The sequence below is a fragment of the Pteropus medius genome, unplaced genomic scaffold (genome assembly GCF_902729225.1).
Source record: "Pteropus medius unplaced genomic scaffold, Ma_sr-lr_union100, whole genome shotgun sequence".
Taxonomy (NCBI): domain Eukaryota; kingdom Metazoa; phylum Chordata; class Mammalia; order Chiroptera; family Pteropodidae; genus Pteropus; species Pteropus medius.
In genome coordinates, this window is record NW_024345479.1 from 2794797 (window position 1) to 2818120 (window position 23324).

The following is a 23324-nucleotide window of genomic DNA, read 5'->3' on the forward strand; positions in this document are numbered from 1 at the left end:
TCTTCAAAGTTGGCCCATCCATCTGCAGACACACGCTCACTGTGGGTCAGAGTTAGGACCAGATGTTCACAGTCTAATGCCCCCACCCTCCAAATAAAACCTAATGATCACACGAGGCGATGAGTATAGTGGGAGGAGGGCACCTGGCCCGAACGGGGAAGAGGAGGGTGTGGTCAAGGAGATGCTGCTCAGAGGAAGTGGCCCTTGAGCTGGATCCTTGACAGAGAGAGAAGCGGTGGAAATGCATTATGGGTCAAGGGAGCAGCAGCTGTGACAGCACAGAGGCATTCGGGGGCATCGGATCGCCTATGTTCTGACCCTGGTAGCAGCCAGTCTCTGCACTGAGTAGTTTAACCTGCTTATACCCCAAAGCTCTCCTTTCAAGGTCAACACCTGTCCTTCCCACAGCACCAATATCATTATCCTAGGTCTATGGGTTTATTTCTAGCCCTCAGCTCCACTCACTACAATCTCTTGCCTACCTCTCAGGCTCCAGATAGAGAATTTGAAGCCCTCTGCCCATGAAATGCTCCTAATGACAGGCTCTGCCTCTGTTTCAGAATCTCGGCGAAGGGCCATCTTCGAATACCACCGTGTGGAGCTGGACCCCAGCAAAGTCACCAGCACGTCGGCCGTGGAATTCACCCCGTTGCCAAGTAAGTAGGGTGGTTCCCACCGATGAGGGAAGGCACCCCACTGTCTTGGAAAGGGCTTTGGAGTCAAACAGACTGAGTGCCATTCCCAGGCCCACCACTGACCCCCGTGTGGGTACAGCCACCTCCATTTCTTATTCATCACATGGGCCTAACACCGCCACCCTCACAGAGCTTTGGTCAGGGTTAGAACCACAGTAGGGAGAGTCTAGGACATAAATGGCAATTTTGACACTAACTGGCACCTCTTGGGCCTGAGATGTGGTTTGTGCTTGACATAACAGCTATTAACACATTATTGAAACTCAGGAAAGATTTACCTCTGAGAATTTAGATTGAGCCCCTAGGAAAAATAATATAGGAACCGAATTGAGCCATAAGTTTATCATTGTTATTTTTCTTAGAGGGAGAGTGATGCCAGAGTCCACAGGCAGAAGGCCATAAAAGGATTTAGCCAGCAGCCCTCCAAGAACCATGGGCGCTGGCCCTCCCCTCCACCCTCATTCCCTACGCACCTACAGTGGAAGGCCATGGCCAAAGCCCCAGTTGCTGCGTGGACCCCACAGAATCAGGGTTGGATGCTCTTCAGCATCTGGTCAGAGTAGCTGCGGAAAGTAAGAGAAAGGAGGACCGCACTCCCGTTCTTACATTTTTAAAGGATTTTAATTTCTTCTCCTGCCTCACGATACCTTCCAGTTTCTGAAGCCATGGCCTTTCCCCTGCCCTCTGGGGTGTTTCTTGCCTCTTTTTCCCCTCTTTCCTCTTCCCTGGAGGTTCTGGGAGCAGGGGGTGGAGAAAGGAGAGGAGGAGGAGGGCTCTTCTCACATGCTAGGCCACCTGACTCAGTCCGGGCTCAGCAGGTGTCCTGCCCTGGAGAATAAGGACCCAGACACCATGGGGTTACAGGGCTGGGACACCCTACAAGTCACAGCCCCACCCCACCCCAGCCATCCTTCCTCTAGGCAAGAGAGGCCTGGGGCCTGAGAATCAGTAAAACTCAAGTCCCAGGACTTGAATAAAATTTCATGTAGGAGCAAGGACATCAAAGGACAAGGCTAACTGCCCCAGGCGGAAGAAGTGAATTGTCCTGGGAATGCGTTTCTGGGACACTGTTTGTATACGTAAGCCACTTCCTACCCCTCCAGTGAATTTTGTGAGCATTTAATAGCATGCAGGACATCTGAAATGCAGATGAGAAGTAAAGGTCAGTGGATTTTATGAACACTCCACAAGGCTCCCAGGGTTTGTTCTCAGCTTGATTGGAGCCATTTAAGGGGCCTCCAGCGTCACTGGGAGTGACCAGGCCCTGGGCTCCCATGTGGGTGCAGTGGGTGGGGGAGGGGCAGCACTAACAAGGTTGTGACTGGAGCCCCTGGGAGGCCGATTAACTCTATCCTCAGAAAACTCTGCATCCTCTAGCCCAGGCTCTCTGCCTTGCCTTTGGCTGGGGGAGGACTTAGCCGAGATTCTTCTAGAGCTATGGATGGGCCACCTCCAAGCCATTGCACTCCTTTGCTGGTCCCTCTTCTAGAAGGTCATGAAAAGTTGGTGTGGGATGAGGGCGGGTGCTGGGGCACAGGGACCACACAGAGGCTAAAAGCTCAGATAGACCTCGGTTCACACCCAGACCTACCACCTTTCCTCCTCTGTAAAATGGGGATGACAAAAGCATCTATATGTCAATTCTGCAAGCATGTAAACTACTTACCACGTGCCCAGACCTGCTCTAGACCCTCTGGGTACATAAGGGAACAAAAGAGCGAGAGCTCTTGTTTTCAGGCCAGGCTAATTTCTGCTTATTTCCTACCCATGGCTTTCTACCCACCCTTCCAGGGCCCACAAAATTCTGGCAGATGAAAGGACACAGTGCCATTTACAGCCAATCCCTCCTACAAAGCGACTGAAGGTGACCACGCTGTGCCCACAACAGCTTTTCTCCCACTCACCAAGGGGTGGTTCCCAGATGCCATCTTGTTGGGGGTCCATGGAATGCAAATTCATTCCCTAATTAATGGTTGTGGTCTAGTCCCATGAAAATTCACATAAAGAAGGAATGTGTGTGATGTTTATTGAATGAGTTGTCATCTTTCTGTAGTTAGTTGTCACCTTTTGCTGCTGTCAACATGCCCTGTTCAGCTGCTCATCACATGAGCTTGTCCACTGCATGTTTTCCGGGGGAGGGCCTGTCTGTCCTTGCAATAAAATGCATGGGCTTTGTGGCAGTCATTTGCCACTCAGAGGTCATTCTGGTTCACTTAAGTGCGTGGCATTCGATTGCAAGTGAACAACTCATAAAACCCAACCCCCACAGCCCCTGCTCCCCTGGCCTCCTCTGCTCCTCTGCCTGGCTGGTGCCTGAGGGGTCTGCGCACCCTCCAGCAGCCTGCTCCCACTGACTTCTCTTTTCTTCAACTCTGCCCTGCCCAGGGGGTCCCACGTGTCCCTCCTTATCGCTACCACCTCTGCCTCTCTACTCTGCCCAGCCTGTAAGTGTTCTGGCTGCTTTTGGGAACACTCCTGGGATGTGACCCTTCTGGGCCTCTGCACAGGCCTCTGCTTGGACGTCACCCCCAGAGCAGCTGCCGGCTCCCTTCCTCTTTTCTCTTGGTCTCTGCCCAAGTGTCCTCTCCTCAGAAGCCTTCCCCCACCTCCTTGAATAGAACACATCCCCCGCGGTCATTCGGCCTCCCTGTTCTGCTCGACTTTTTCATAGCCTTTCTCACCACCGGAAGCCCTAGTGTAGATTGATTTCTCCATGTATGTGTTAGCCATCTCCACCAGACTGCAGGCTTCATGTGGGCAGTGCAGCTGTCTTTTTCTGTTCATGGCTGTGTCTCCAGCATGTGGGACAGTGCCTGGCCCACTTCAGATGCTCAATCAATATTTGATGAAAGAATGCGTGGATGGATAATGAGCGAATGAATGCCTCATAGGGACATTGAGGGGGATGAATAAGAACACAGTCAATACCAACAAGGAGCATTCGCTGGGCTCACCCATGTAGCCAGCACTATTCTAAACCCTCTAGGTTATTATCTCATGTCATCCTCACATATCTACCAAGAAGATAGCTTCATGATCCCTCTTTTATAAATGAGGTACTGAGGCACCAAGAGGTCAAATAACTTCCCAAGTAAGGTTTAAGCCTGGATGAGCAGAGATGCCAGCACACCCCCACGGGCAGCCCACTTCCAAGAGGAGAAGAAGGAATGGAATTACATATGCATGGTTTATCCTCACAAACTCAAGACCTCCCAGGAGGAGGCAAGTGAGGAGGTGGAGAGAGGCCAGGAGCAGGGCTCTGAGGCAATCCCTCCATATGTATGGACTGAGGGTCAGGGGTGGGGAATGAGTGCTTTAGACCAGCCCTGGACGGGGGTCAAAACGGAACATCTTAAAACATCATTTTCAGTGATTATAGACACAAAACTGTACTATAAACATTACATTTGCTAAGAGACTAGATGTTAATTTTTCCCACCATAAGAAGAAATGGTAATTTTGTGACTCCATAGTGGTGTTAGCTGCAATGGCAATCATATTACAATATAAATGTATCAAATCAATATGTTGCACACCTGAAACTTACACAATGTTACGTGTCAAATATATCTCAATTTAAAAAAAAAAAAAATCCCTTTCAACACTGTAGTTATAGGCAACTGCCCAGAAGTATAACTTCCCAGACTAGGTGAGATCCTTTTGTACATGCTTATAGCACTCTGTAATTTTCCTTCATAAACCTCATCAAAATGATAATTATGTGGTTCTTTTTGTTCGGTTATCTGTTTTGTGTCTGTCTCCCCATATGAGTGTAAGGCCCAAAAAGGCAGGGACCAGGTCTTATTGCTGGATCCCCAGCACCAGCTCAGGGCCTAAATCCCTGGTGACAAAAAGAAGAAGGGGAGGAAAGGAGAGGAGGAATCAGAGCTGGACTCATGTGAGGGTGGCGATAATGACCTCTAGGGTCCTTGCTAGTCCGAAACGCCACAGTTCTATAAAAACCCAGCATTCAGGCAAATTGTACCTTTTGGAGGCCTGTGGAGAGCTTGGTGCTGAGGGGTCTTCTCCTCTCTTGCAGCATGCCTGCAGCATCGGAGCTGTGATGCCTGCATGTCCTCAGACCTGACCTTCAACTGCAGCTGGTGCCATGTCCTCCAGAGGTTTGTGCCCAGACTGACCCTCTGGCTCCCACAGGCAGACTGTGGAGGAGGGGCAGAGGCTAGCATGGCCCCATTCCTTGCCTCAGGCCTCATTGCCAATATGAGGGGATATCTGGCCAGTCCACTCTGACCCTAAGGACAACAATGTCACAGAAATGAGTTTCTCCCTGAGGATCAGTTTCTGACTGGTCAAGGTGACTGTATGGCAGGGGCCCTGCGGTGACACTAGGCTCCCGAAAGATCATTCAGAGATTGCAGCTACTGCAGCTCCCTCCTCACACCCGGGAGGGGTTGATTTGTCCTAGCCCAGGGCTTCTCAGAGTGTCCACAGTTGCGGTCATTCTGGAATCAGCAAGGGCTCACATAAACTGCAGATTCCTGAGACATGCCTTGGGCCCCTGCATCTGGATCTCTGGGAGAGAAGCCCAGGAGCCTGCATTTTAACAGGGTGTCTCCTCTGCACTCCAGTGTGTGATCTACCAGCTCAGAGACAGGGGATGATCCAAAGACCTATTGCTGTTGGTTGAGAGCCCCATGACCCCCAAACAGCCTCTCAAGATCTTTCTCAGGCTGCAACAGAGTTTTCTGAAAACAGGGTCATGGAAATGTCAGGCCTCTGTGGAAAGTCGGGGCAAGTTACAAAGCTGTATTTGCTTGGTTTTAGAAGCAGAGAAAATTCTGGATGAGATGCAGGTTCAGGGATAAAGTTCTTAAATCCAGCTCATCTTCCGTTCCTTGTTCTGAAATCATTTCCTCAGATTAGATTCAGAAGTTGAGTCCTGTTCTCCTGTCCAAGATAAATACATGGCAGGAGGAAAAAAATAATAATTTCTTTGGGGACCAGGGCTCTCATGAGAGTGAAAGGCCCTATGAACTCCAGGAATCTTTAAGGCAATCTTGAAAATTGCAAATTACACAGAGTCCCTGCAGCTGTCGTGCATCTATCAGTGTTTCCTTTCCTCCTTTCAATATCCTGGTATAGAAATAAAAGCTATCACCTTCATAGCTGGCCTGCCTGGCACACAGGACACAGCTCCGGGCTGGGAGGAGAGAGGGTCCCTCCTAGGTGTTCCTCTCACGGTTCTTACTCATGCTCTTCTGGCCTTAGTTTGTTTTTCCTGTAACATGGGCTGGGTCTATGTGGTTCGGAGAGAAGTTTGTAAGGAACACGCTGTTATTTTAACCCCTTGAATACCACACAGCATTTTTGCACAGTGTTCCGGGCCCTTCACACAAAAGGCACAGAGCCTCAGTACGAATACGTAGGGTAGACCCCAGATTGGCTTTTCCTGGAGTGGAGTCTCGCTATGTGGTCCATCTTGTGCACTTTCAAGTTTGAGAGCCACCATATCTGAGTGTGGAAAGAGAATCCAGATGACCTCAGATGAGCCCTGGAACCCTGGGGCTGGCTGCCACCACATGACTCAGCATCCAACAAGAGCCGAGACATGAGGACTGCAAAATGGGTCAGATGAAAGCAAGCCCTCGCATTGACACAGCCTCATTTAGCTCATACGCCAATCCCAGAGACCATGATGGTTTAATGAGGGTTGGTCATGTTGGAGAGGGCAGGGCTGCGGGTGTGGACACCGCCTTTGCTGTGGTTATGTCAGCTATAGGACAGAGAAGTTTCCTCACAGCATACAAGGCTGATGTGGTTCTGGAAACCTCTGGTTCTCAGATGCCAATGGGTCTGGGCTCATCCCAGTATGAGCCCCTCTTTGCCAGCTCTTTCTGGAGCCTCAGTTCCAACTAAGAGCTGACTCCAGGTCCCTAAAAAGCCAAAGGGCAGGGCTGGTATGTTGGGGCTGGCCACCATGGTCTCTCCCACCAACATCTGCTTGCCATCACCACAAAGGATCTCAGCTATCCTTTCTCTTTCACCCACTCTGCCCTCTGCAGCCTCCCAGGGTGTTCCTTCCCTGCCCTGGGGCTGGATCTGATTTAGACAATTTCACTTACCATGGCAGGGGTCTTCCTTTCATCCCACATTGCCCCCCAGTGGCCTGCTCTGGAGTCTAAGGGTGACCTTAACTCCAGGATTTGGCTCAGGAAATGAAAGGCATAATCTTTGCCTTTCTATGCCATTATGAGGGTCCCACAAAACAGTGCAAGAGCAGCATGTGGCTGGGGCGGCACCTGGCATTCAGGAGGCACTCAATAAATGGCTATTTCTTATGCCTTCTCTTTTGAATCTGGGTTGGGTGGCTCTGGGCTTAAAATGTGATGCTCTTAGACCTATATTGAAGGCTCGGTCCTTGAAAGAATCGATGTGGCCTAAAAAAACTTTAGTTCTCATCTCCCAATAGATGCCCTAACCCTCTATCCCCCACAGTAATGGGCATGGAGGACCTGAGAGAGGAGGTGTGCATGGCTGAGTTTAGCCACTGCTGCTGCAGGAAGAGCAGCTCAGAGGCATTGCCAGAAGGAAAGGCTGACAGTGCCTTCAATTCAGCCTTGGTCTTCAGCCTCACCAAGTCTCGGGCAGATGGGCAGGCAGTTGCTGTTGCAGAAAGTTAACTAGCCATGAATTCTTTCTTAGCACTGTTGGTGCATGATGCTATTCTTCCCATGCAGATGTCCCTGCACTTGAGTCGGGCTTGGTTGATTCCCTGGCACCAAAGAGTGAAGATGGGAAATTTGAGCATGATGACATGGAGATCATTGTCTGGTTCATCCTCACGCCCCTACCCTTCCTAGGGGAGCACTTGGCATCTTCCAACCCAGCTGAGCTGCATGATGTCCACTCGGGGGACCCTGTTCATCCAGTTTTTAAACTCTCTCAGCCTGTGGCAGGACCTTTATTTCTACCCCTTAAGAACCACACAGGGGGGTGTTGTCTTAACCTGCTGTTGTCCACCTTCACCCAGCCTCTCCTTGCCAATTTTAGGCCCTTCCGCAAAAAAAAGGGGTCTCAGTGAATAAACGAGACTTCTTTGGATGAGAATGTGTGTGTGTGAATTTCATGGATTCTTAGCAATTTCATGGCAGCCCAGAGTTAAGGAAGCCTGAAAGGTCACAAGGATCATGCAGTCCATCTAGCCCCCTACATACCTACATCTGTGCAGATATGGCCTTGATTCTTGGGAGCTGGGTCAGAAAGAATTTCACAAACAACCTCCTCTCCTTCTGGAGAAGGACTAGAGAGGGCAAGAGGGTCTCACTTCTGATCCCATAGCCACCTGGTGCTGAGGGCACCTGCCCATTCATCTTGGGGAGCTTGACTAGCCCTGGGAGACTAGCCCTCACTCTCATGGGAGAGCTTTTGCTGAATAGAGGGGAAATGAAGGGGAAGGCTTCTATGTCAACACCCCCCCTCCCCACACACACACACTCTTACCTCTGACCTTTGCTTTCCCTGCAGATGCTCCAGCGGCTTTGACCGATACCGCCAGGAGTGGCTGGCCTACGGCTGTGCCCAGGAGGTGAGAGGCTTAAGTGAGACAGGCTGTGGGGAACAGTAAGGGCTGTCAGCAGACCCCGTCCCTGGTAGCCTCTCTCGAAGTGTCTTTGGCTCTTCTCCCCTCTACCTGGGGCTTGGATCCTCTGGGAGATTCTACCCTTAGATGACTGCTGGGGCTCCAGCCATCAGGCTTTTGAGGGAGGCAGCCGTTCTGGGAGTGAGGAAGGTTATCGCAGGCTCCTCCCATTTAGAATCCCATGCAGGTTCCTCCTCACCGCTGGAATTCCAGGCTGCTCCACACTTTGATTCTGGATTTGATGCTCACACCTTGTACTAACCCGACAGACCTATTCATCCCTGTGTCCTTTTTCCTTCCCTTCCTCTCTCCATCTCTTCTTGCAGTACAAACACTTCACTTCATTCTGCCCCGCACTTACTCTGATTTAATCCTAACACGGCCCCAGGAGCTGGGGGCCAGTATCCCACTGATCTGAGTGGAAAAACGATTTTCAGAGAGATTTATTGACTTGACCTGCATCTCACAGCTCATGAGATCATGAGATACCAGGCCCAGCATTTAAATATAAACCCTCAGACCCCCTTGCCAGCCACTCATCATTGTCCGTTTTATTAGTAGGGCCGGGGGAGCTGCCCTTTCCTTGCCTTAAAAAAATCTTGTCCAGCAGCCCACTTCTGATGTTGGCTGTGGGTGAATGTGCAGATTTGCTCTATTTATTTAAACTTGGCATCTCAGCTCCTTCCTTGAGGAAGGATTCAACAGACAAATAAATTGCCTTGTAAGATAAGATGCTTACAGGATAAAGTGGAAGGCTTAAAAGCATTCAAGGCCCAGCTTCAGTTAGATTACCATGCTTGGACCATGGACTAGAATCTTAAGTTTTCTGGCTGCTGAGGGATGAAAGTGTCCCCATCATTCTCGTGTTTGTGGCATGCCCACGGTTGAGGCCTCTGTCCAGGCCAGCGCTCGGTCTCTCTTACAGGCAGAGGGCAGGACGTGTGAGGACTTCCAGGATGAGGACCACTACTCACCCTCCTCTGACAGTTCACTCAGCCCCTTTGATGGAGACCTCAGCACCACCTCCTCCTCCCTCTCCATGGACAGCCTCACCACAGAAGGTAAGGGTGGGGAGAAGGAAGAGAGAGGCCGTGGGGAAGGACTACCTCCTAGACTGTCACTGTCCCCAACAGGGATTATCTCAGGGAGTAAGAATTGCCACATCCATTCACAGATGAGCAACCTGAGGCTCAGAGAGTTGGGGTCACTTGCTGGCGAGAAGCAGAATCAAGTTTAGAACCAGTGGACTCCATGCCCAGGCTCTAACCACTGTGCTGGCCCACATCAGGGCTGTGGGATGGAATTCACCTTGGCGAGGGGAAAAATTACGTCCAGCCCAGGGCCAGGTATTTTATATAGGATCTCAGTTAATCTTACTAGCGATCCTCACAGAACCTGTGAGGTCTCATCCCTGTAGCAGGTGTAAATTCAGTCCACACATTCAAATGTGAGAGAAAGATTGCCTCACTTTTCTCTAACTTCCATCGTGGCTCTCAACCCTCACTCAGCTGGAGTGCGGGAAATCCCACCTCAGCCCTTTTTGGGGCTGGGCTCCCCGCCCCAGTGACCTTGTGTAGCAGAGAGTCAGAGTAGGGCAGCTGTGTTCATCTCGGTTGCTGCTGATCCATCCCTGTCTCTTCAGGCCTGGCTGTCCCCAGGGACTTCTCTGCCATCTTGAGGCCTCTGGGTCTTGTCGAAGCTGCTAGAGGTCCATCCACCTGGAGGCACCACACTTGGTCTCTGAAAGCCTGTGCAGGCCCCTCAGGAACTCTGGCTAGGGCTGAGAAATTTCTCTCTTTTACTCGTTTTCACGTAATCTAGGTTTTAGAGCCTTACCCTTAGGCTAAGACCAAGAGACCTGTGGGCTCTTACTACCTCCCCTGAGCCAGATGCTTCCTAGAAAGAGACAAATAGAAAGGAAGAAAGGAAACAAGAAAGAAGTTAATATTGTAAAACATTATTCAGCCACAGTTCCATTGTGTAGATAAGGAAATGGGTTCATAGGGGCAATGTAGGTTACTCAGGGTTATGCGAGGGGTAAGTGGTAGAATGTTCTTTTCATGGGGTCCCTGCCTTTCTAAATGCAGCCTAGAAAACTGGAGAACTAGGGCAGGAACCCATGGACCTGGCCAGAGGGGAGTCATAGAGGAAAGAACAAATGACAGTGGGGAAGGGACAGTGTGCCAGGTTGTGTCCTAATGTTGTACACACATTAATAATCAGCTCTCATCTTCAGCCAGGCCACGCTGAACAAGCCCGATCCCATCTGATCTTGGAAGCTAAGCAGGGTCGGGCCTGGTTAGTACTTGGATGGGAGACCACCTAGGAAGACCAGGTGCTGTAAGCATAAAAAATAAAAAATAAGGGATTATAAGTTTACAAGGTCCTTGCAATCTGTGAAGTCAACTAAAAAAAATCAGTTCTCCTAACAATCCTGTATGCTGATACTTTTTTATCCCCATTTTATATAGGAGACACTAAGACTCAGAGAGGTTGATGACTTGCCCAAGGTCACACAGCCAGGAAGAGGTCTCAGCCAGGAATCAGATCTCACCTGGCTCCAAAATCAGCCATCCTGCCCATCAACTCCACTGCTTTTCTCAGTGTTGAAAGAAATGGAAAAAGGTCTTCGTGAATTCAGGGAACAGGGGAAAATAGTGAAAGGTGAATAAACAAGACAGATTCATCTGGCTCCCATTACTCAAATTGCCCAGGAATCGCAAGGAGCCGGTTAAGGCCTGGTATTGAGAGCAGAGTTCCTGCTGGTGCCGTGAAGGATTAAATAAATTAACTGCCCTCCAGGGATTTAATAATCAAATCCAGGATGACCTTCCAATTGAAGGAAATTCCACTTAAAAGGAAGAACCCCCTGGCCAGTCACCCCTGAATTAACCCTGTGTGCTTATGGCGGGCACTCTCAGAGCCCAGCGCTTGAGGGTTTACTGTCTTATGAGCCAGAGTGTCAGAGGCCAAGTGGTTGTGGTGGGTATGGAGAGCCTAGCACATGACATGTGAGGACCAGGTTCAATTCCTGACTTAGAATTATTTTGCCCCTGACAGTCTTTTTCTCTCAGGTTACTGTCGTGGTGGGCTGTCCCCATACAGACGCAGCATGTCTTATTGGCCAGTTTTATTATGTGTGTATCTCCTGCCAGCCAGAAATGTCTCACTTCTGTGTGCTGTGTAATAGTCCCCAACAAAAAACATTAGTTAGAGTGAGGGCAATTCTGGCTCTATGTCATTCCAGTCCTGGATGAAGCAACAAAGATTTTCAAGTTACATTTTAAGAAAAAACGTTTTGATGCTGACTTTCCCCACACCCAATTCTTAGGGCATCTCGGCAAGATAGGTTTCAGTCACCCTCCTGCCTGTGTGATTACAGCCCGCACAGGGAGACTTGTGGAAGCAGGCGAGAGACAGTCTATCTCAGGGTACAAGGGAGGGAGATGTTGCAAAGGAAGTGAGTATAGAACTCCAGTCAGAGGGACCCGCTTGCTCAGAGCAGAGTTGAAGAACAGAGAAGTCAGTGGGAGCAGGCTGCTGGAGGGTGCGCAGACCCCTCGGGCACCAGCCAGCGGAGCAGAGGAGCAGAGGAGGCCAGGGGAGCAGGGGCTGTGGGGGTTGGATTTTAAGAGTTCACTTGCAATCGAATGCCACGCACTTAAGTGAACCAGAATGACCTCTGAGTGGCAAATGACTGCCACAAAGCCCATGCATTTTATTGCAAGGACAGACAGGCCCTCCCCCGGAAAACATGCAGTGGAAAAGCTCATGTGATGAGCAGCTGAACAGGGCATGTTGATAGCAGCAAAAGGTGACAACTAACTACAGAAAGATGACATTCAATAAACATCACACACATTTCTTCTTTATGTGAGTTTTCATGGGACTAGACCACAATCCATTAATTCCCTAATTAATGGATTGTGGTCTAGTCCCATGAAATTTGCATTCCATGGACCCTCAACAAGATGGCATCTGGGAACCACCTCTTGGTGAGTGAGAGAAAAGCTGTTGTGGGCACAGCGTAGTCTCCTTTAGTTGCTTTGTAGGAAGGGCTGGCTGTAGGTGGCACTGTATCCTTTCGTCTGCCAGGAGTAGATGTGGACTGGGCTACAATGTATTTTCAATGGTCTAGATTGGAAACAAGTTGATTTGAATCAAATTAATTTGCCCAGTGATGTTTAGAGTCAATATTGATTAACCAATTCATTATTTTCAACTTGCAATAACAAAATAGACTCAGAAGTGTGTTTAAATACCTCATTCATTGAAATTCCTGAAGAAAACATAGCTTTCTAGTATATGTCTATAACTCTGTTTTGTTTTGCTTTCGATTTTTAGGGTTGCTTTTAAAATCTGATTTCTTTATGATCATGTAATAGTTAAATGATGATTTACATGGTTCCAAAGTCAAATCTACAAAAGCAGGTATATTCAAAGAAGTTCAGTTCCTAGTTTTCTCTCCTTCACCCTATTCCCTCTCTCCCCTATAAAGAGCCATTTTTAAATTTGATTTTTTGATATTTCAAGATTTTACTGGAAATGAATAGCAGAGCAGGATGCCATGTCCAGGCACGGGAGTGGGGGGTAGCTGGGCTGGGTGTCGAGGAGCTCACAGTTTAGAGAAACAATGGGACCCAAGATGCTGCAGAAACAGGTACCAAATGCAATGGGACACCGAAGAGAGCACACCCATGTGTCCTCTGGGAAGTGACAGTGCCAGGGCGAGGTGAGGCAAGTGAAGCACTCAACGTAAGGTGTAAAATTTCAGGAGGCACACACACACACAAAGCAATAATCAGGATAAATAATATTTTAATGCAATATTTGTAAAAACCAAAATTAATGCCAAAAATTCCATGATGAACAAAATATTAAAATTTTTATGTAAAGGCAGGACCAGATCCTGCCTCACTTGTCTCACCCCAATGCCAGCACTAGCCCCTATGCAGAGGGCAGTTTGGGGCTGGGATTTTTGAAAGAGGGACAGTGAACAGGAAGAAGGGCATCTGCTTCAGGAGGAATAGAATTGGCAGCAGCTCAGAAACATGCAAGCCGAGGGTGTCTGGAGAGCCTTCTTATAGCCACTGCCACAGTGTTGAGTTGTGGCGAGTAACAGGAGGAAAGAAGACTGGGGCCAAATTGCAAGCTCCTTAAATACTTACGAACAAAAGGGAGCCAGTAAACCCTTTAAAATGACTTAATGGTGGAGGTGCTGGAAGGTGCTGGAAGGGGAAGAGGAACAAAATGCATGTTGTCAGCCGTAAATTGTGGACTGGTTCTATTTGTTTAAAATGGTGCTTAAAGCAGTCACCTGCAGTCATCTAGACTGGTATCAGTCCGTGGCCTTTTAGGAACTGGGCCACACAGCAGGAGGTGAGTGGCAGGTGAGCTAGCTTCATCTATACTTGCAGCCGCTCCCCAGCGCTAGCATCACCGCCTCAGCTCCACCTCAGGTCATCAGGCATTAGATTCTCAGAGGAACACCGATCCCTGGTGCCAAAAAGGTTGGAGACTGCTGGTCTAGAGCATTCTCCTGACAGAGAACTCATGCTTTCCTTTCCCCATACGACAGCAGGGAGGAAACACAGGAAGGGTCAACCGCTGGAACTTATTTAGGAAGCCCCAGAGAGCACACCTTGAGGTGAAGAGGGTGTGGGTATGGAAGTCGGAGGCCCACATTGTACCCTGGGGGAAGTCTCCAGGCAAATCTGATTTTGTGACACACTCACCCCTCCTCCAATCCTTCCTCAGCTTCCCATTGCCCCTTAGGAGAACGTGAAAGGTCCTTAACTTGGTTTCCAGGCAGCCTTCCCCCCACCCCCAATCTTACCCTCTCCACCCCCCCAGCTACACTGAACTCTTTTATTTCCCAATTGGTCAAGTCCTTGCTGACTCTGGCCCTTGCCCATGCTCTTTCTTCTGTTTGGAACGCTTTTCTTAGCCCCATAGCTCACCCCTCCTTTGCGACCCCTTTGTTAGGTAAGGCCCCCAGTCAGAGCTTTATTATGTTGGAATTTAATGGTCCCTCCAAACCTGCTTGTTAACTCCCTGAGGGCAGAGACCAAATGTATCCCCAACATCTACTCCCAGTGCTCGGCTCATAATTAACACTCAATATCTGTTGAATGAATGAACATGAGACTAGGAAAAGTTGGCTTGTTCATGGCCTTCTACTAATGTTAACATATAAACTCTAACATATCTGTTTGTCATTTAGAGGTTAATTGATGCTGGGTGACTTTGAGCAAGTCACTTCCCCTCTTTGTGCTTCAGTTTCCTTGCCTCTGAAATGAAGGATTGGACTGAATGTCCCTCAAGTCCCATCCGAACCTAAAATGACAAAGGCCATAATGATTCTACTAATCTTGTACTCTTTCTCCTTTCTCTTGGAAGATGACACCAAGTTGAATCCCTACCCAGGAGGAGACGGTGAGTATGGTAAGTACGGAGCTGCCTGCCCCTCCTGGTCAGACCCATTGCCTCTTGGACCCACCCCAAAAGAGGGTGCAGCCATCACCTGACCTCTTTGCTTTTATTCTGAGTGGAGAAGGGGAGAGCAACAGCAGCCTGAGCTTCCCAGAACTGCTGGGCGGGAAGGCAGGGACTTCTGGACTAGGTCCCTTAGCCTGCAGGAACATGTGTTGACATCTAAGCATTTCCCATCTCAGTCAAGATGTAGTTCTTCAGGCCTCTCTGCTCTTGAATATCTACCACTCTAAAAGGAGTGAGAAGAGCGGGGGAGGGCTGGCTACAAGGGCAGGCATGGTGGTGTGGGGCCTGTGGCCCTCTCTCTGCCTCTTGCCCCCATGGGCCTCACAATCAGTGAAGGGTGGAGAGCAGCTTCTTTCACATTAACTTTCCTTTGATTCCCAGCCTGCATTGGTGGAGAGTACACAAAAGTTGTCCACCACAATTTTTATAGGGTGCCAGAAGGTGGGGTTCCCTGCCCCAGGGTTACCTGGGACGGTAATCTCTCTGATGACGTGAGGTGGCCTCACCTACCCTCCCCTTCACTGAGAGCCATCTCAGGCCCTTGCTGTAAGCACTGCAATGGGGACACGGAAATGCTTTCCAACTCCAGGGCCTGGGAGGTCTGGGGTCCCAGAAGGAGAGGAGAGGCTGTTCATGCAGCACAATTTGATCGGGTCTCACATCAGAGACAGAGCCATCACTCCTCTGTGTGTAGCGGGTATGAGTGTGCATGTGCCGTGAGAGGTGAGGGCAGGAGCGGGGGTGGAGGGCAACTCAGCCACGTTCCCCTCGCTCTGTACCATGTAGCTCGTCAGCCCAAGCCCTGACCATCAGATCATCAGGGTCACTGCAGGCTTCAGGCTGGTTGATTGCCAAGTCAGGGGAGACCAGCTTGGGGCATGTCACCTCAATTCTTCCACCTGTTGGCAGAGAGAGCCACTAACCGTGCACTGAAGTGCCCGGGGGTAATTCCTCTCCTGGGTTTCCTCTGCTTGCAGAGAAGAGGAGTTGGGGAGGGCAATGACTTTGGATGCAAGCAACATCCTATTAAAAATCCCCACCCCCTGATGACTCTCATCCCACCTACTAGCTTTGTAAATAAGATTAGCTATCCCTCTTGTTTACATGCTCATCTGTCTCTATTTCATTATCTCCACATCCCTCTAGGGTAGGGAGAGGAAGCAAATAGCCACCCCAGGTAGTATCAGAAAGTTAGGCTTCTAAGTAACTGGCATTGACTGTGTCCTTGGGCAAATCACTTTACCTCTCTGTATGTCCATTACCTCAACCACACACAGGAAGGATGGGACTAGATGAACTTCCAGCTGGATAGTCTATGAAAATACTCAGTCTCCTCCTTGGGATATGTTTCAAATGCTTGGGATATTCTCAGAGAGTGTCTGCTGGTTTATTAGCCCTCAGAGGACCTAGCTCATTTCTTTTACTGAGCTCCTACGATGGGTTGGGCATTTTTTCTAAGAGCTGAGGACATAGATGTATAAGACACTATCTCTGCCCTTCAGGAGGTCACAATCTGGTGGTGGACAGTGACAGGAAAAAAATATGGTCATTTTGCTATAATATCTGATACTTATTTAGGTCATCCAAGATACCAGCCATGGTCCTCAGTACTTGACATGAATTATCTCATTTTAACCCTTACAATAACTCTAGCAGGTAGTTATTATTATCCTTGTCCTACAGAAGTGATAACTGAGACAGAGAGAGGTTAAATAATGTGCCCAAGTTCACACAGCTAGTAAGTGGCAGAGCCTGAATTTGAACTCAGACAGCCAGATTCCAGCTCCCAAACTCTACCATCACTTACGCTTTGTGAATTCCTTAAAAGTGCTGATGTGGCATAGGTATCGGAGAGATTTCTTCTATGATCCTTATTAGACATTTAGACAGCTTCAAATGGTTTTGGAAAAACTTCCTGATCCGTGCCAAGTTAATGCCATGCTCATGATTCCACTCACTCCAGACCCACCTTTTCATGCATTTGGTAAATAGACCCGAAGGTTCTGTTGGCTTTCATCTCTAGACTTTGTCAGAACCCAGGACTCCGTGGCCCCACCTTCCCTGCTCCCCCGAAGCTGCCCTGCCATAACGGTCTTTCTACAGGCCTTGAGGACAACCTGTCCCCCAAGACGAAGGGCTCCCCTGTGCACCTGGGCACCATCGTGGGCATTGTGCTGGCGGTCCTCCTCGTGGCGGCCATCATCCTGGCAGGAATTTACATCAGTGGCCATCCCACCTCCAACGCTGCGCTCTTCTTCATCGAGGTCAGTGTAGAAATTGGCCACAGCTCTGCTGTCTGCTTCTGCATCAGCGTTTCCCCAGCCTTTGGGTACCTGCCTCTGCCATCTCATCCCTTACCTGCCATTTGCCTGGCTCCTGTTCTCACCTGAGGAACCCTCATCAACTGGCACACCTCACAGTGCTAGTGCCCTTTTAGCCCTCCACTCCCAGGGCTCTGCACCTCAGAACTCCCCCAGTCCTCCTGTCCTGTCTGCTTTTGCTCTCCCATTTGTAAAATCAGAAGAGGCCCTGGGGGAAAGGAAGAAGGCCAAAAGTGCTACACATGCCCACTTAGTGATGTGCAGCCAGTCCCTAATGATTTATGGTCTGTCATGGCCAAAATTCCAGGCCTGGTGCTTATTCAGAGCCATAATGGAACTGAGGTCTCTGCCGATTCAGCTACTGTGTGAGTTTTTTGATTAGTTATCGACAAACTATAATGAGTTGCTCTCCGGGAGCTTTCATTGAGGATGCTATAGTTTTTCATATCTCAGAATTCAGAAGAGCCAGCCCAAGATATATGGGAAATAAGGCCCAGGTCCCTTCACTCTGGGTCACAGAGCTCAGCAGCTCCTGCCCCAGCTGTCTTCTCTCGGCTTCTCACGGGTTTTCCACATGGTGCAGTGGTGGTGCTTCTGGGACCACGGTCTCCTCCACGGGCCGTACAAGCCCACTGACTGCATTACCTGGAGGCCCAGGTCGTTCTCTCCTCTTTGTTTAGACACCCCCTGTTTCTCGAGAGTCCTAACTAGTCATTCTAGGTCTTAGCCTACTGAGTGTCACCTAAGGGAACTACAGAGCCCCAGCCACAGAGATGCTGATAGTGCAGGTCTGAGGCAGGCCCAGGAATCTGCATTTTCCTAAGTCCCCCGGCTGACTTTGATATAGCACCTATACTGTCTGGAGGGATACCTTGGTATTTCCAGAACCTCCCGGGTCATTCCGTATCTCCCCCACTTCTTCAGTTTCCACAGTTTCAGGGTTCTGTGTGTTGCCAAAGCTTTCACCTTGTGTCTTGCAGCCCACACACTTCTGCAGGTTTCCAGCAGTTGAGGGGTTACAGCAGGGACCTGTCTAGAAAGAGGGGCCCTAAGCTTCACCTGGCTTTCAGTAGACCCCCAGTGTTCTTGAAAAGAGTCTCGGCGTCCAGCACTGTCCTGGGGGGTGGTCCCCATTGGGTGAGGATATGCCTGCTGACTGTGGTCTGTGCCCCCACAGCGGAGACCTCACCACTGGCCGGCCATTAAGTTCCGAAACCACCCCAACCACTCCACCTACACAGAGGTAGAACCCTCGGGCCACGAGAAGGAGGGCTTCGTGGAGGCCGAGCAGTGCTGAGAATTCCAGGTTGCCCCTTGGAAGGGTAGGACAGAAGACCCGGGGACCCTCAAAAATAAAAGTCAAGCAAAGCGGAGAAGTGATTTTTCTTAGTCTCCTCTGAACATACTCTGGCTGGGAAGACAGCACAAGGGTTTGTGGTGCCAGAGCTACAGTTTGGCCGTCACGTCCCAGATACTGAAACAGGGGTCAGAAAAGCAACCACGTTGAGTTTTTAAGGAACAGTAACCTAATTTCATCCTGTTTTGATGAAAGCGGTCATGTCTTCTGGGGCTCTCAGTGGTCTACTCTGTAGCTGCCCCGGAGGCCCCCTCCCATGTGGAGATGGCCAGATGCCTGCCCCTGGGCACCTAATGCTCCTGCATATGACACAAGAGCACTGACATCTTGGCTACCCCATTCCAGAGTCCATAGACTCAAGAGCTGGTCCTCCTGGCTATGGATTCGGCGCATTCGGTCCCCACTTTTGGAATTCTGGAGAAGGCGTTCTCTCCTTCCATTAAACACAGGTACAGCTGCTTTCAACAATTTGTCAAGCCATCGAATGGCATGTTATCATCAGGGGAAAGCCAAAGGAGAAGAGAGAAAACTCGTGGGGAAAATTGCATCTTTAAGCTTTGCTCCCTCAACTTGCCCTTTCTGCTGAGAACCAGTACTTCTGCATCAGACGTGTGTGCAGTGCAAGTCACGGCTTTGCCCTAGCTGCGCCCAGCCTCGGCCAGGCAAGCCATGTGGAGCTGTTTATGCCGATGCTACATTTGGTGTCCATTGTATTCACTGGCCTGTTCTTCTGTCAGGGCCAGTAAGTACCTCCAAGGGCAGAGCTTGCCTGATTACTGTTTTTCCTCTTCTGAGCTGGATTTTGATAACCTTTAAGAGAAACAGGATGGTTTCTTGAGACATACCCAGCAGGGAACTTGAGACATACCCAGCAGGTCAGAGTCTGTTGAGAAGCAAAGCCGCCAGAGTGGTTGGGACAGAGGACTCTAGCATGGGAAGGAGGGACTTTCTACATAAAACCTTGATCTGGAAAGTTGCTTCCATCTCTCTAGCTCTGCCAGAGCTTTGGGAGCAGAGAGTTTAGGCTCCCGAACTTAACCTGATTTTAAGGGAATTCTGTCCCAGAAATGAGTCGGGGCTGCTTCCAAAGTGCATTTAAAATGAAAACCTATAGCTCACCCTCATTCGAAGTAAAAGATATCAGCAGTCAATAAATGTTAAATCACAGTCTCCCCTTAGTCACGCCGCCTTTATGCATGTCATCCGGACGTCGCAAAAGAAACAAGTTTAAGTACACGCCTCCTCCGGAGGTGGGGGTAGGGAGTGCACAAATAACCAGACACATCTAAACATCTGACAGGTGGTTTTCCAGACACTCCATGGTTTATCCTCTGTGAGGACACTAATGACAATCAGAGTAGGAAACGTACTGGACCTCGGCTATATGTATATATATTTCATAAACAGACAAGGAAGAGCTGTGGGGAGAGTCAGAATTTGAGAAAGAAAAAAGACAATGCAGCAGAGGGAATAAAGTTTTTTTCAAGTTTCTGAGGGACAGAAAAGTCTGTAGCAGAGCTCTCTTAGTGACAGAAGTGCAGCCAGGCACCGAGATGATCTGGGCTCCCAGCACTCCTGGTCGGCAGGAGGGTGATTTTTGCTCTTGCCTGACTAGCAAAGCATCTATGAACTTTATGTGTCTAACACGGCCAGTGGGGCCATTCTGTTGTGACCAAATGCAATGCACGGCACCATTTGTCCCAAACCCAGCAAGCATACTTCTTCCCAATGGGAACTCCCCCAGCTGTTCTGGATTCTGAAACAGAAAGAACACCGAGAGTGGAGAAAGGGGCAGTGATGCTCTGGGGCCTCTGCCATAGCCACCGGTGCCTCGGCCAGCCTGGCCAGAGAAACCTGGCTGACCGCCGGGATGACAGTGGGGAGGGCAGTAGAGCTATCTGGCAGCAGGTAGCCTGGTTTGTTTACAGCAAACAGCATTGAAGATGTGTCTCTAAAAGAGGCCTCTGGATATCTCAAGCCACAACATGTAGCCCAGTGCTCCCAGGAAACAGAGCCAGGCACTCACAGAGTTAATGCTGGTCCCAGCTCCTCTTACGTTCTCTCAGACAAGCATTTCTTAGACAGACCCAGGAGGAGCTTTATTCTGATGTTTAGAGCTGGATAGTGGTGGAGAGTGACCAGAAGGAGGCTTCGGGATCTCGTGGTCAATCCTCCGAGTTTAGCCAACAGTCCAGGAAGGCAAAGTAGCATTTCACATTACTGTGCACGAGCGACCACAGAGAGCTTGTAGATTTCCAGGCCCCTCCACCCCACAGGCGTATGCAATCTCCAAGGAAAGCAGGTGGTTGACAGGTACCTTCTCCACATGGTATCTCTGGGCATCCTCACAGAGATCCCAGTGGATGGGGTAGGAAGTTCATCACTGCCACAGGAAGCTTTAACCCTGTGAAATAAGGTTCTGGAGAGCCATCCGTGTTGTACCGAATTGTCTCAGAGAAGCTCTGTTTTACACTAGAACTCTTACAAAAGCCAACAAGAGCATGGGAATAAGAAGAGGAATGAAGAGTCTGAGTGTGAGACGGGTCCCTGGTCCAGGCTGTGGGCACGACCTCATTCTCCTTTAATCAGCCACTCCTAGATTAGTGGGCATGTTCAGGGATTCCGATTCTAGAACATGAGATCATACGAGCCCCAGCAATCCACTGACTCTGGAGGCCACTTCTTCAGGTCTCAGCCTGGAGCTGGAGGTTGATGTCCTTTTGTCATTATTAGAGTTTCTCAGTGGACCTATGAAAGCAATTTTTAAAATTCAGTATGTTTCACCAGGGCTGACTCTGTAATATATTCCTGTGTGTGTATATGTATATATTTAAGCATATATGTATATAGGCACATATACATATACATATATACATGTGCATGCACACACGTGCATTTTATCACTAAAAACATTGAATGAAGCTGTAGCTATGCTCAGCCTGTAGCTTAGTTTGTTAAAATAAGACTGGCAACTGCCAGCCAACCACACTATTTGAAAAGCAGAGTGTTCACCACTTGAGCTGATCACTCATCTGATTGTGGGCAGAGCTAAGACTCTCTTCTCCAGGTCCTGGAACAGATAACAGATTTTCTCAGAGCACTGATCAGCAGCTGCACCCCAACTCCCTGGCCCTTAGAAGCAACGCCAGGTAGAGTCACAGAAACCAATGTTTCTCTTTCTTTCTCCATCCTCACTGCTCCCCCACCCCTTCAACAAAAACCTACCTGAATTTACAGCACAATATGAGGAATCTGGGGGTTGAGGACACCCTAGCTGTCCTTAATACAATGTACTCATGGATTTAGTATAAACTCTCTGCATGGATTCTCAGTGTTAATAATAAAAGGCAACATTCTTTTACAACTTCTGCTATGTGCAAAATAAAGTGCAAAGGATTTTGAGTGACATTCTGCAAATCGCCACATATACCTTAAACCCAATGACTGCCATCTTCTCTACAGACCTTCACTAAGGCATATACGAATAACCTCCAGCAATCTGCCCAACAGGGGTGCTTTTCCCAACCTCCTGTCTCACCTCTAGAAGAAACAGCCTAGAAAGAGACCTAGAATTTGTTTATTTGGGGTTTGTAAATCCCTAGAAGTAAACCTCCTAGGTTTCTAATCTACGATCTAGAGTTACAAAATAAATCTGTATAAGTTGATGCTGCTGCCTTTCTAGAAGCTTTGCATTCAAACCACGTTAGCAGCTTCGTTGTGTTTTCATTACTTTGTGTTTTTTGCTCACAAAACATGGTTAAACAAATCAAAACAGAGAGGAAAAAATATGAATTCCTTACAGACCAAACCAGTTATGCCAAATTTCAGGCTCCAAACAAGCCAATTTATAAATAAACACGCTATGTTTGCCAAATAAAGAAGAGTATGTTGGAGAAGGCAATGTGGACTGGTAGAGAAAGCACCCAGCTAGGCAGGGAGTCAGAAGGCAGGAGCTGTAGCCCCAGCCCCAGTCCCTGAGGAGCTGTGTGATGTGGGCCGAGTCACCCAATGTCTCCGGGCCTCCGTGAAGTAAGGGGGTGGAAGAACTAATTGATCTAAAGTGGGAATATGGTCCTCCCCTTGGCAAACAGCCTTACCTGTTGTGGTTGGTTGGTTTGTTTGTTTTCAGCTCAGACCAAAGCATCCCTTTCTTTTCCATTATCCTGATAGGGTGACTTACTTGTCTAGGTTGCCCGGGACTTTCTCAGTTCTAACACTGAAAGTCCTATGTTCCAGGAAACCCCTCAATGGTGCAACGTTGGGACAATTGGTCCTTGGAGTCTATCTCAACCCCATTGGCTGAAGAGATAATGTTAATAATTTCAAGCGCTTTAATGTCTTAGACCTAGCTATTCAAAGTGTGGTCCATGCAGGCATCCCCTGGGGGTTGCTTGAAGTGTAGAACTCAGGGCCACCCACCCCGCACCCTCTGAGTCAGAATCTGCATTTGAGCAGCTTCCCATGAAACGCAAGCAAGTTTGAGAAGTATTTCTGGGAAACAATTTTACCTCCATAATCACAGCCTCTTGGGGAGGCATTATTCCCCCATTTCCCAGATGAGGAAACTGAGCCTCAGACAGTTGGTTTACTTGTATTTATTCATTTGATTCATACTCCGTATGCACCTACTGTGTGCCAGGCACCATTGAATGACTTACCCAAGACCACACAGTAGTAAATACAGTAGTCAAAACAATCCCCAAACCCAAGTCTTCGATTCCCATCATTCCCTGTGAGCTATGGAGTGGTGCCAGAATCACGTGGCCACAGTTTAATATGGAAGTAGATATGGAAGTAGACTGTAGATTAAATGGAGGCCTCCCAGACCTATAGAGAGCCTCAAAGAGATGCAT

The 23324-nt window shown here is 49.0% G+C and overlaps 1 protein-coding gene and 1 pseudogene across 1 annotated transcript in view; both read left to right on the forward strand.

Annotated features, from left to right (window-relative positions):
• PLXDC1 (plexin domain containing 1) overlaps nucleotides 1–21832 on the forward strand; it is a 64990-nt gene extending 43158 nt beyond the window's left edge. Inside the window, exons 8-14 of the mRNA XM_039873637.1 lie at nucleotides 561–656; nucleotides 4735–4816; nucleotides 8181–8241; nucleotides 9221–9356; nucleotides 14695–14739; nucleotides 16897–17057; nucleotides 18292–21832. Coding sequence (XP_039729571.1) covers nucleotides 561–656; nucleotides 4735–4816; nucleotides 8181–8241; nucleotides 9221–9356; nucleotides 14695–14739; nucleotides 16897–17057; nucleotides 18292–18411 — 701 coding nt within the window. The 3' untranslated portion in view covers nucleotides 18412–21832. The remainder of the gene's footprint in view (nucleotides 1–560; nucleotides 657–4734; nucleotides 4817–8180; nucleotides 8242–9220; nucleotides 9357–14694; nucleotides 14740–16896; nucleotides 17058–18291) is intronic.
• LOC120611351 (uncharacterized) lies at nucleotides 10524–10642 on the forward strand (annotated as a pseudogene).
• Nucleotides 21833–23324: the final 1492 nt, after the last annotated feature.